Source organism: Hypanus sabinus, chromosome 2, assembly GCF_030144855.1.
Source record: "Hypanus sabinus isolate sHypSab1 chromosome 2, sHypSab1.hap1, whole genome shotgun sequence".
In the NCBI taxonomy this organism is placed as follows: Eukaryota; Metazoa; Chordata; class Chondrichthyes; order Myliobatiformes; family Dasyatidae; genus Hypanus; species Hypanus sabinus.
This window is the reverse complement of record NC_082707.1, coordinates 85,244,796-85,258,422: the sequence shown is the minus strand read 5'-3', so window position 1 is coordinate 85,258,422 and position 13,627 is coordinate 85,244,796. Positions and strand designations below refer to the sequence as shown.

At 45.8% G+C, this 13,627-nt stretch overlaps 1 protein-coding gene across 6 annotated transcripts in view; it reads right to left on the bottom strand.

The window, feature by feature from the left end:
• The window catches only part of inpp5d (inositol polyphosphate-5-phosphatase D), a 134,394-nt gene that overhangs the window by 36,545 nt on the left and 84,222 nt on the right, over positions 1-13,627 (bottom strand). For all 6 annotated transcript variants that reach the window (XM_059949321.1, XM_059949315.1, XM_059949304.1 and 3 more), the window contains 7 exons: positions 12,715-12,823; positions 10,161-10,249; positions 8,373-8,454; positions 5,813-5,902; positions 4,746-4,859; positions 3,358-3,437; positions 1,574-1,661 (listed from right to left, as the gene is read on the bottom strand). In XM_059949321.1, the coding sequence (XP_059805304.1) occupies positions 1,574-1,661; positions 3,358-3,437; positions 4,746-4,859; positions 5,813-5,902; positions 8,373-8,454; positions 10,161-10,249; positions 12,715-12,823 (652 nt within the window). The remainder of the gene's footprint in view (positions 1-1,573; positions 1,662-3,357; positions 3,438-4,745; positions 4,860-5,812; positions 5,903-8,372; positions 8,455-10,160; positions 10,250-12,714; positions 12,824-13,627) is intronic.

The window sequence follows — 13,627 nt, the reverse complement described above, 5'->3', positions numbered from 1 at the left end:
GTTAGGTAGAAAGTTGAAAAGCAGGGCCTCAAGGGTAGTAATCTCTGGATCGCTGCCTGTGCCATGTGCCAGTGAGGATAAGTCATTGTCACTGAAGGTAGATAAGTCATTTGGACCAGATGGACTACACCCCATAGTTCTGAAAGTGATAACTGAAGAGATTCTGGAGCAATTAGTAGTGGTCTTTCAAGAATTACTCGATTCTGGAATGGTTCCTGGGGACTGCAAAATTGCAAATGTCACTCCGACTCATGAAGAAGGGAGGGAGGCAGAAAAAAGGAAATTATAGGCCAGTTAGCCTGACGTCAGTGGTTGGGAAGATATTGGAGTCCGTTATTAAGGATGAGGTTTCAGGGTACTTGGAGCCACAAATAGGCCAAAGTGAGCATGGTTTCCTTCAGGGGAAATCTTACCTGACAAATCTGTTGGAATTCTTTGATAGACGGGATAGAAAAGGAGACTCAGTGAACATTGTTTACCTGGATTTTCAGAAGGCATCTGACAAGGTGCCACACATGAAGCTACTTAACAAGATAAGTGTCCATGCTATTGCAGGAAAGATATCAGCATGGATAGAAGATTGGTTTAGGGGCAGGAGGCAAAGAGTGGGAATAAAGGGGACCTTTTCTGACTGGTTGCTAGTGACTAGTGGTGTTCCGCAGGAGTAGATGTTAGGACCGCTTCTTTTTGCGTTTATGTCAATGACTTGAATGATGGAACTGATGGGTCTGTGGCCATATCTGCAGATGCTATGAAGATAGATGGAGGGGCAGGTAGTACTGAAGAAGGAGACACAAGTAACCTGCAGATAAGACAGGTGCTGATGTCCTGGGGAGCAAACTAGATGAAGGCTCCTTGCTGCTGTGGTTGCAGACAGGGAATTTGGCAAAGCTGTATAGGCAGGCCTGAGTGCAACATCAAAGAGCTGGCCATAGTCCAGCATTCACCTAGCACGGGGCTCGGTCTGCAGCAAGGATGAGGTTGTTCAAAAGCACACGCACACATGCATGTGTGTCCTTACCAATTTTCTGATGACTGAACCTCCAGTGAAGCACAAGCAGCATGGCTGGGTGCAGTAGGCACTAGTCTACTCAGCACTTCTCCGAGTCCCTGTTTGGCAATTTGCTCCCTGGGCCGATAAAACTTTCTATTGAAAGCCCGTTTCTCCTGATTAAAATGTTCCCTGTTATTTGTCTGTTTCCAATTACACTACACTTTAACGGGAGTATAAATCCTACTAAACTACAAAGAACAAAGTTGTTCATCTTCAGTCACACCATATTCTAGACTTTAACTTGTTTTCTTTCTTTCCCAGTTCTGAAATGAGGCCTTTGACCTGAAATATCAACTTATTTCTCATTCCACATATGCTTCCTGGCCTGCTGAGTATTTCCAGAATTGTCTGTTTTCTGTAAAGATTATGGTGGGGTGGATTTCATCTCTCATCTTCAACTTTCTCTGCATTGGACAATGCACCATCTGCACAGATGTAGTGAAGTCTCCCCCTGCTGTAGGAACCGCTGTAAGAATGGTCACTGAACGTTGGGTCTGTCCGCACACGCTTCCTGCTTACCATATGATTCGTAGCTGTCTGTAGACTTGACACAGATGAGAATGTGTTGGTCCAGTAAGTACTCTGGGTCAGAGATAATGGGCATTAACTGTGGGAGGTTGGTGAGAAAGAGAGAATGTAAGTTACAAGCAATAGAAAGCCAGATCCAAGAGACCTGAACATTTCATATGGTGATCTGTTTCATTCCAACTCTTTACTGCCTACCTTCAAAGGCATCGAGTTGTACAGTGGAGAGACTTCTGGGCATCCAGTGCAAACTATCATTCCAGAGTCAAACCACAGCCGCTATTCCGTTTGTAGTATCAGTACTGCCACTGTAACTTAAACAGGGCCAGATCTCAGACTGGGGGCGTAGCAGCCTACAAGGCTCACACTGAGCACATACCTACCCAGCCTTTCAGGGGGAGTTTCTCTTACCTGAGGCTCGGTGGGCTCATTCTGTAAGAAATCTAAACTTCAGAAAGGGAACACACACCAAACACAGCTTCAAACTCACTATAGGGCAAAGGTCACAGTGTCAGACACCTTTGCTGGCTTCTAGATTAAGTATAACACACACAAAATGCTGGAGGAACTCAGCAGGCCAGGCAGCATCTACAGAATAGTGTACAGTCGACGTTTAAGTTCCTCCAGCATTTTGTGTGTGTTGCTTGGATTTCCAGCATCTGCACATTTTCTCTTATTTGCATTGAAGTCCTGGATTTAGAGGTGTCTAGATGCAGAGATGCAGTTGACAATCTACTGTTTTCAGAGGAGATGCTGCCTCACAGTTCAAGGTTGTAACTCAGACCTGCGCTTGCTTAATGGCGGTGAAATCTTTCCTATTTCACTGAGAACAAACTAAATGTTCATTAATCACAACATTAATTAGCAAAGTCTAAACTGGAATAGAGTTCTGCAAAAGTTGGCAGAATAAGAGTTAATCCTTGCTTAACTGTAAGAAATTTGTGCTCATATAGTGTTTCATTCAGCTTAATTCAATGATCTAAAGAATAATTGCTATGTTTGACAAATAAAGACACCCATTTATTATGTAGGCTTAGGGTTACTTCCTGACAAATGCCTCACTGTTAAGTAATTTATATTTATTACAACTGCCTTGACCAGTGCTTACTGAATTCCTTCAGGAAGGTGGCAGTATCATTAAGAATATCTGCCACCATAGCCATTCCCTTTTCTCCCTTCAACCTTGTCAGAAGATGCAGGAACTTAGAAGCTCAAATGTTCAGATACGAACAGTTGCATTCCCACTGTTCTGAGACTCCTGAACCAATCATCTCTACCTGACGATGCTGCCTGATGCACCATCAATAACTCTGAGACGTGAGGTGAGATATCGGCTTTCATTGACTGGAAGAAAGAACAAGCAGTAGTTGACCACCATACTACATCCTGGAGACTGAGGGCAGGGCTCAGGCCTCAATCGCCTTTATACTGGGGCCTGTGGGAGGAGCCACAGGAGCAGTCAGCAGGGGGCGTGTCCAGACAGGTATATGTAGTTCACCACACTGCCGCACCCTTAGTTCAACTTCTCTGTTATTAAGAACTCTTCTTGCCCAACTACAGTTTGCACCTCAATCTTTATACTATTCAGCTGCTTTGCACTCATCGTTGTATTCATTACTTTCATTTATAGTTTTCTCATGCAGAACAAGGATTTCCGTTGCACCCTGGTGGATATGGCACCCAACTAATCTAAACCACTGCTCAACAATTGAACTAATTTTGTTAGAAACTTGGCCAATGATAATGAGGAGAGACAAGGTGAGTTTAATCCCGGTTACCTCAGGGGGATTATTCCACGTGACCGTCAGGTTCTCGTCCTTCGACTCTTGATTCTCACCTTCAGCACTCTTCACTGGATCTAGAGGAGCCACAAGGTCAGTGTAGATTCTTCTCCGAGGCAGGGTGAAGTCCGCGCAAGAGCCTCAACGACTGGACCCAGTACAGTAACATTCAAAACACTTATCTGTCATTCACAGATATGTTGGTAACAGCTCTACTACTGATCTTTGAAAACAGAAAAGGATGATGCCAGATGCCAGCGGAGCAACTTCATTATAACCTGTTTCTTGTCCTTACCTCTCTGTAGCCCTGCAACATTATTTTTGCACACTCATCCATCACTCCCTTCCTGTTGCCACTGAATGGTGATGGGTTGAAGCCAATTCATCTACCAGCAAATACTTAGGGTGTGGGGAGAAACCAGGGGTAAGAGAAAATGAGGGAACTCTCCATGGACAGTCCCGCAGGCCAGGATCGAACCAGGGCCGCCGTAACTGTCAGGCAGCAGAAGGAACCGCTGTGTCAGCGTGCCACCTCCCTGCAGAGCTATGAGGTGGGGGGGACAAATACCTATGCTGGGGGGGAGTGGGGGGGGCTATCATGAGCACATTGAACCACCAAAAATCAAGAATATTTCATGGAACTATTCAAATTTCTTTGGAAACAGCCATTTTTATGAGGCGCCGAGCAGCAATGCATTTGGCAGAATAACAATCAGTCTCTCTCACACACACACACACCTTTGACAGTTGAGCAGACTGAGGACACTATGTGATATCAAGAAAAGGGCCAGCCCTAAAGTTGTACCCAAGGACTGATTGGGGTCTGGGAGTCTAGTTTCAGTCATGTGATCTGGTAAAAGTAAACACCAATCACAGAATGTAAACATGGCCCTCTTGCCAAATGCAACTGGTCTCCATCATCCTGAATTAAAGCAAAGCTCAGATTGCTTTGGTATGTAGTCTTAATGGACCATGAATGCGCAAATATATGTTAGGCAAATCATATCAATACACAGCAATACTGGACCCAGATGTCCGACTTAAAAACACTGGAGATGTTTATGTTAAATGTTGAGATTTCACACTGAACACAATTGCTTAATGCACAGAAATGTGTCTCTATGTAAATAATTTCGAGCCTTCAGCTGTTACGATTGCAATTTTTGAGATTAAATACAAGTTGCAAATTGGCAAATGTTTAAAAGTAGATACAGCCGCAGAGATGCAACGGGTAGAGGAACGGAGAGCACATACAGCACATGCAAACGTGTAGTCACAGAGTGTTGCTGAGCACTTCTTCACTGGACTGCACACGGGAAATAGGCTGTAAAGCAACGAAACAACATGGGGTTTGGGTAAAATCCTGTCATTGGGAGTGCTCTTACCTTCTAAGCAGCTGGAGTGGAACTCAATGAAGAACTTGGTCTTAGATTTTGTTTTCAGAGTGGCTTCACAGTGGAGGAAGTTGATAGTGCCCGCTGAGTCAGCATTGTTTGGGTCTGAGAAGTAACGTGACAAGTTAGTGTGCTATCAGTTATTAACATCACTCAGTCACTCTAACACTACTATCGTTGCTCTCTGATTGGACTTTTCTAAACGGACAGAGGCAGAGCATTAATGTTTATCTCTCACTCGTAACACTCCCTTCCATCAGTCCACCCTCTGCTGTCTGTCCCCACACCCTGTCATCGGCCATCTATCTTCTGTAATTATCTCCTCGATGGTGAGTGGGCAGTTTTAACAACCCGTTGTAGTGTCTCCCTGTCTGCCACAGTGCAATTTCCTTACCAAGCAGTGATGACCATTTTAGGATGCTCTGCACTGCGTTTCTGTGGAAGGACGTGGTGTGCACAGTACAGCTCTCTTCAGTTTTCTCAGAAAGAGGTGCTGGTAGGCTTTTCTGACTGCGTAAGATGTGTTCAGGGACCATGAGAGATTGTGTGTGATGTGCACTCCCGGGAGTTTGAAACCGCTTGCAGTTTCCACGGCTGTGTCGCCGATGTAAGGAGGGGTGATAGTGGTGCAAGTTCTCCAGAATTTGACAACCATCTCCTTTGTCTTGTTGACATTGAGGAAGAGGTTATTTGCCCAGCACCAGACCTTGAGCTCTTCCACCTCCTCCCTGTAGGCCACCTCATCGTTGTCGGTGACGAGCCCCAGCTCTTTTTCATCGGCAAACTTGACAATGCGATTACTCAGATGTTTGGCTGTGCAGTCGTGTGAGCAGAGTGTCCTGCAGGGGGCTCAGCACACAGCCCTTGGTGGGCAACCATGTTGGGGATGATGGGGAGGGAGGAGGGAGGTGAGAGGTGCATCCTGACTATCTGTGCTAACTGGCTGGCCAGTTATTTTGTTACATGTTAGGTAGGTGCCTCAGTCATGTTGAACTTTGGCACTGAACATACCACGGTGGCACTTAAAGGAGAAATAAGTTACCTTGGCAACTACTAACCAGTTTTAGAAACGAACTGTGTTGATACGCCCACCTCAAAGGTTGCAAACACCGGGGAATGGTCGCTGGTGACGATATCTGTGGTGCACCCTGTGATCGAGAACCAACAGTTTTGTCACATTCACTACCCTGTGCACATATTAAAATAACAGCAGGACCCAAGGCCCTGTGATCTCCCGTTAAATTCCGTGCAAACTATTGTTGTACAATTGAGCATCAATTTAACCTAGTGTAGAGTGAAAGTGCACCCATTTCCACGCCTGTCAGTGCCTGGGAGAAAAACCGACCCTCTGGTTATCCAGCAAGATTTTCACTGAATCAATCAATAGCATTTATTTAAAGCACAGTCACCATGCACACAATCGTCGACATCTTCCCCCCACCGCCGAAAACATCTCAGGACGGTGATATCCATCATTAAGGACACCCACCATTTTGACCACATTCTCTTCTCGCTGATGCTATCAGGTAGGAGGTACAACAGCCTGAAGACTCACACCTCAGGGTTCAATAGCAGTTTCTTCGTACTGCCATCAGGTCTTGAACCAACCTGAATATCCCTAATTCTACATCAGACAATATTTCCCTCAACCTGCTCTAATGCTATTACTCACTGGAATTTAGAAGATTGAGGGGGGATTTTATTGAAACATATAAAATTCTAAAGGGATTGGACATTCCTAGATGAAGGAAGATGGTTTCTGATGTTGGGGAAGTTCAGAACGAGGGGTCACAGTTTAAGGATAAAGGGGAAGCCTTTTAGGACCAAGATGAGGAAAAACTTCTTCATACAGAGAGTGGTGAACCTGTGGAATTCTCTGCCCCAGGAAACAGTTGAGGCCAGTTCTTTGGCTATATTTAAGAGGAAGTTAGATGTGGCCCTTGTGGCTAAAGGGATCAGGGGTATGGAGAGAAAGCAGGTACAGGGTTCTGAGTTGGATGATCAGCCATGATCATACTGAATGGCAGTGCAGGCTCAAAGGGCTGAATGGCCTACTCCTGCACCTATTTTCTATGTTTCTATGTTTCCATTCTGTTAACTTTTGTTTATATTGCTGTGTAAGTTAGGTATAATTTATGTAACTTATGTTTTTTAATGTACTGACTGCAAAAAGCTAATTTTCCTGGTACTTATACCACCGACAATGAACTTCAACTCCTTTGCGTGAGGATCCTTTGGTTCATATCATTTCATAACCTGCTGTTGGGTTCACTCCATGTTTTTGATGGCCGGATTTCTTGCAATAGGGAAGAGATGTCATGCACGTTGGTCATGCTATTTTGTGTGCAAGTGACCCTGTAGAATATTGGAGGAGCTACTATGAATCCACTTAGAACATCACCACCTAATGGTGATATTTCAATGGTAATTGGTTACCATCACATTGAAACACATGAAGGTACAAGTAGCTTGTTGGGATGCAGGTCATAGTGTCATGGAGAAGTACAGCACAGAAACAGGCCCTTTGGCCCATCCAGTCCATGTCAAGCCTTTTAAACAGCCTACTTCCATCAACCTGGACCTGAGCTATTCATACCCCAGCCTTCTATGTACATATCCAAACTTCTCTTAAATGTTCAAATTGAGCTCACGTGTGCCACTTGTGCTGGCAGCTTGTTCCGCACTCTCACAGACCTCTGAGGGAAGAGGGTTCCCTTCACATTCCCCCTTATATCCATCACATTTCACTATGAAACCTGACCTCTAGTTGTAGTTGTAGTCCCAACCAACCTCAGTGGAAAAATCCTGCTTGATTTTACCCTATCTATTCCACTCGTATACCTATCATATCTCCTCTCAATCTAAGATCTTAACCTATTCAATCTTTCCTTCTAATTCAGCTCCTCCAGATTTGGCAATATCCTTGTAAATTTTCTCTGCACTCTTTCAACCTGATAGATATCTTTCCTGTAGGCAGGTGACCACAATGCTCCAAATTAGATCTCACCAACATCTTATACAACTTCAACGTAACATCCCATTTCCTTTACTCAGTACATTGATTTATAAGGGCCGATGTGCCAAAAGCCTTCTTTACAACCCTATCAACGAGTGACACTCTTTTCAATGAATTATGGATCTGTACTCCCAGATCCCTTTGATCTACCACACTACTGTTACGGTTCACTGTACCCTGGCTGGTCCTACCGAAGTGTAAAACCTCGCACTTGTCTGCATTAAATTCCATCTGCCATTTTTCTGCCCATTTTCCAGCTGCTGGAGATCCTGCTATGAGCTTTGATAGTCTTCCTCACTGCCCACTATGAACTCATGAAAGGATCAGGGTGACAGAGCTACATAAATTCATGCTCTCTCTACGCATATGTAGAATGCAATGACATGGCCAAAGGGATGTTGTGCATAAACAGTTGTGTTGTTGAGCCTGTGTGCAGGTCTTTTCACACTGGAGCTCAGAGGCAGGAGGCTGGCCCCTCTGCTAGATTTTCTCATTTACTATATATTACGTACTCTCTGATCTGCTACATGAATAAAGGGTTCTTTTAAAGAACCATGTTAAATGCAAACAGGCACAGGTGAAAAAGAAAGAAACTCCCTTACCATACGATTGACACATAACATGAACTTTGGGATAGCTTTTCCACAGCACACGATCACACCAGGATGGCAGGTTATACTTCACCTGGGGACAGAGTAGATGGTTACCAAATGCCAGGACCAGGCAATCCCCCAAGTCAACTCTTCCTCAAACCCAATCGACAAGCGATTTTCTCCCAATACCACAACCTGCTCGGTCTCTCCAAGACCCTCCACTGACAGGCACGCTGAGGAACCTTCTTCAGCTGGGGGATGCAGGTTGGAGGAAGTGAACTTAGGGGAGCTAGAGGCACAGGAGCCGGTAAATGCTGGAATCTGGTGCAACAATCTGCTGCAGGAAACGACTGGGATATGCAGACAGGGTTTCAGGTTGGAAATCTTCAAACAGAGGGGAGATGGCCGGTATGAAGATGACAGAGGGCGGATCAGAGAGGCACAAGGAAATTGGAGGCCAAGAAAGAATGGGGGGGGGGACGAGGGTAGGGGGTACAAGGGATGGGGGGTGTCAAGCAGGGAGAGAAGGAGGGAAGGGAGAGGGAGGGAGAGAGAGAGGGAGGGAGAGAGAGAGGGGGAGAGAGAGGGGGGAGAGAGAGGGGGGAGAGAGGGGGAGAGAGAGAGGGGGAGAGAGAGAGGGGGAGAGAGAGGGGGGAGAGAGAGGGGGGAGAGAGAGGGGGGAGAGAGAGGGGGGAGAGAGAGGGGGAGAGAGAGGGGGAGAGAGAGGGGGAGAGAGAGAGGGGGAGAGAGAGGGGGAGAGAGAGAGGGGGAGAGAGAGAGGGGGAGAGAGAGAGGGGGAGAGAGAGAGGGGGAGAGAGAGAGGGGGAGAGAGAGAGGGGAGAGAGAGGGGGAGAGAGAGAGGGGGAGAGAGAGAGGGGGAGGGGTGGGAGAGAAGGAGGGGGAGTGAGGAGGAGGGAGAGTGGGAAAGAGGGAAGGAGGGAGGGGAGGGTGGAGAGTGGGAGGGACAGGGAGGGAGAGAAGGAGGGAGGGGTGGGAGAGAAAGTGGGGGGAAGGAGAGTGGGAGGGAGGGGGAGAGAAAGTGAGTTGGAGAGAAGGAGGGAGGGGGAGGGAGAGAGGGAGGGAGGGTGTAGAGTGAGGGAGGGAGGGGTGGGAGGGGGAGGAAGAGAAGAGGTTGAGTTGGGAGAAAGACACAGATGAATGATAGACAAAGCAGACAAAACAAAGGATGGGAGACAGATGGACCCAGGTGGGAGACGAAAGGGTAAAGGCAGAGACAGGTTAAGAGAGTGAGAAGCAGGAACAGAAAGCCGACCACTACTGGAATCTGATAGCTAAGGAAAATGATGATGCAACCACTAGGGAAACAGTGAAGGGCAGATAGAAGCTGCTATGAGTCTGAAGGAAACTCACCCTGTGACTAGTCCATGCTAAGCCTGTCTTGATAGAGTCCGATGGAGCAGTATAAAAGAAGCATTAACCAAAACCCCATGACACCCCACATGTGTGGCACAGTAACATAGTGGTTAGCACAATGGTTTACAGTACCAGCGACCCAGGTTCAAGTTCTGCCACTGTCTGTAAGGAGTTTGAACGTTCTACCTGTGACCATGTGGGTTTCCTTCAGATGCTCCAGTTTCCTCCCACAGTCCAAAGACATACTGGTTGGTAGGTTAATTGATCACTGTAAATTGTCCCATGATTAGGCTAGGGTTAAATAGGTGGATTGCTGAGCAGTGTGGGTTGAAGGGCTGGGAGGAGATAGCTGGACGAATATTCTAACAAGTTCCGAATCAGCACATGAAAGCAAGTTGGAGAAGCTATGTCCATGATACTCACTCCTGTGGCCTTCTGTTTTGTGTAGTTGTACGTGTCTCTGCTGTCACGTTCATAACGATAGGTTGGAGGGAATGTAATCTCTTCTTCCTCTGCAGATTGAAAAATACAAGCAATTTACTTCCATCCTCCCCCACCATTCCCTAATGAAGGAGTTAACTTACCAAAGCAATCAAACTTTAATTACAGGCTCCCAGCAGCCAATCTCAAGTCTAAATGATTTAAATTTCCATATTCAACCCAGCAATATTACTATTTCTATAATGAGCACATATATTGTTGAAATGGAATTATGTCTGTAATTACTGATCATTGACGGAAACTCATTGAATCAAACTAAGACTCGTCTCCGATACCTACAATGAACTACCTGAAAGTGCTGCCTAATATCTTCACTTCTTTTCTCTATCTAATCTTTTCAGAATCAGAATCAGGTTTAACATCACTGGCATAGAGGTCGTGAAATTTGTTGTTTTGTTACAGCAGTACAGTGCAATAAATAACAAAACTATAAATCATAATGAGAAAAAAATAAGCATATATAGAAAATAAAAAATAAATTGAATAAGTAGTGCAAAATGAGAGAAGAAAAGAAGTGAAGCTGTGTCCACGGGTTCATGTCGATTCAGAAATCTAATGGCAGCAGGGAAGAGGCCATTCCTGAGGCGGTGAGTGTGTGTCTCCTTGTTGATGGTAGCAATGAGAAGGGGCCATGCCATGAGTAATGGGGGTCCTTAATGACGGATGCCACCTTTTTGAGACATCACCTTTAGAAGATGTCCTCTATGCTGGGGAGGGTAGTGCCTATGATGGAGCTGACTGATCTGCAGTTTTTTCCGATCCTGTGCATTGGTCCTTCCAATCCAGACAGTGATACAACCAGTCAGGAGTGCTGTCCATGGTACCCCTGTATAAACTTGCTAGAGACAGAGCAAGTCTTGTCAGACTCCTAACGTAATATGGTTATACAGCCGTGCCTTCTTTGTAATCAATGTGCTGGGCCCAGTTTAGATCTTCGGAGATGTTGACACACAGGAACTGGAAACTGCCCACCCCTTCCACTGTTAATCCCTTGATGAGGATCGTGTTGGTAGAAGTGTTGGATCTGGAGACATTATGATCAAGAAGTCAAGAATGACACATAAACACCTGAGGTTATGGCCATTTTGTTAGGTGTTCATGGCAAAGAAATAACAATTACCATCTCATTCCTCTGTAGGGAGAGAGGAAAAAGTGAGAGAGCAAAGAACCAAAACCATTATAGTCATCTTGTACTTAAATCAAACCAGACAGATAAGAGAAATTCCATTAACAAAGCAAAAAAGTCAAGTTCAGTTCTGACTATCGTTTCCAACAATGCACTTAAGCCCAATAATCCACTGCTTGAAGAATCTACCCAAGCTCTTATCCAGCTATCGTGTTGCCTGGTCAGTGAGCTAGAGGCCAGTGTTAACATTATTATAACCTTCTCTCATCCTGAATATCTCCAACCGCCTGCTACTTTCCCACACCAAGTAATACCAGCTTTGTTTCTCAAGCCATTCCTCATGCCCAGAGCTCTCTCATACCCTGTGTAAGGTTGCCGAACTGTATACCATGTTCTCAGTGCAATCCTCAGACTCCTGCTGCACTCTACTGAGCGACAGCATGAAATCTGCTGTAGTCTTATGATCTTATGTTTACATTTCCACAACATGTCTCCACCCACATCCTGCGGCAGTATCCCAGCGTGCACACAGCCTGAGCCCTTGTACACGATGGAGCCTCACTCATCAGGAGGTTGGGCTAAGATGGGGTTATTGATTCTGGGGATAGGCAGAGAGGAACCCCAAACAGTGGAGAAGTGGGGTAAGTGCTCTGCTTTGTGGAGGGTGCAAAAAACATGACTTTGAGGACAGGTTGGAGTAATCGAAGGAAGAGGTCTGGTGGCCCGACTCCTCCAGGTATGGGCGAAAGGGCTGGAGCAGCAGAGCTGGGGAAGCGATCAAGTCGGTAGGATAAGATGCTTATTTAAGGGCACAACTGGGATTGGGTTGAGTAGTGGGAATGGACTGGACTGTGGACTAATCTGGTCAGTGCCCAGTGACAGCAACTTACCAGGGGTCTGGTGATAGGGTCTTATCCGTGAGGGTCTGCTAACATGGTAGGAATAGTGGGGGACTGGTGATGGGGATTTAAAAAGGAGTGATGGGTCAGATACATGCAGGTGGGATCAAGGGAATTCCTGAAAGAGTACAGTGGATGCAGGAGATGGGAGATGGTGGGGGGGGGGGGTGAGCAAAAAGAGGGGACGAGATACATTTTGCAGATGTGGTTAAGGAAAATTCAAACATACTTTATGAGTTATATTAAGGGAAAAAGGATACTAGGGAGAAAACATAACCCTTCAAAGGCTCCCGAAACAGTGTCCCAGTCAAATAAATTTCTAAGTACTGTCTTTGTAGAAATGTAGGAGGTGGTTGCATGGGGGTTAGAAAGTTTAGTGGTCATGGTGTCAGTACTTCCATGGAGGGAGTGGTCAGGCCCACGTCTTCCCTCCCTACCTTATGGAACTTACGGAACTGGAGGAAAACCTTCTTGTCATTCTTCTCGATGGTCAGCTGGTCCTTGGCCAACAGCTCCTGGTACTGCTGCTGCTTGATTTTCTCCACAATGTTCTCTGCTTCCTGCTCAGAATCAAGGGAGATTTAATTAAAATGGTGCCTTGCACTAAGAAGTCCTGGTCAAAGTATGTATACATTACATAACCTCGAGATTAGTCTGCTTACTGGCAGCGACAGAGCAAAAATCCCAGAAAACATCAAACAGCCAGTGCGCAGAGAGTAAGAAAGAAAAGTCCTGCAAACAATAAAAGCAAGCAAATAGCATTCATAACGATAGTCTGACAAAAAGCACGAAGCCTCAACTCATCGCCGAGCTGAGTAAATGTCGTGGAGCCACGAGCAGAACCAGCCCATCCCTCACGTCCGGTTCCGACACCCTGACTTTTTCCAATCAGGCCTGACTGTCCAAACACTGGATCCTTCCTTGCTCTCGAACCTGGATCCTGCCTCCACTATCCGGACAGGCGACTAAATCAATCAGACATCAGGACTTCCCTCGCTCCCACCTCCACTTGCCTTCTCCTTCTCCTCCCGTCTCCGCCATGCCTCCCCAACATTAGCAGTGATCATTACCTAAGGTGTTTAGTAGTTTTCTTTGTTTTGTAATTTGCAGCTGGTAAGTAGTCCTAGGCATCACCACCATCATCTTAAACCAGTTGACATTGAAACTGCCAAGTGGGTCACTAATGACGTTTGTTAAATTCCTTTATTTGCAAATTTGCCGAAATGCTGCTATCAGGCTTACCTGAATAATGCCTTTGTTTATACCCATGTCTCGCTCAGTGCAACGTTCCCCAAGATTTGCTGCAAGCTTTTGTATTTACCCTCACACCTATAATTATTCCCACATTTCCAATATATGCAACT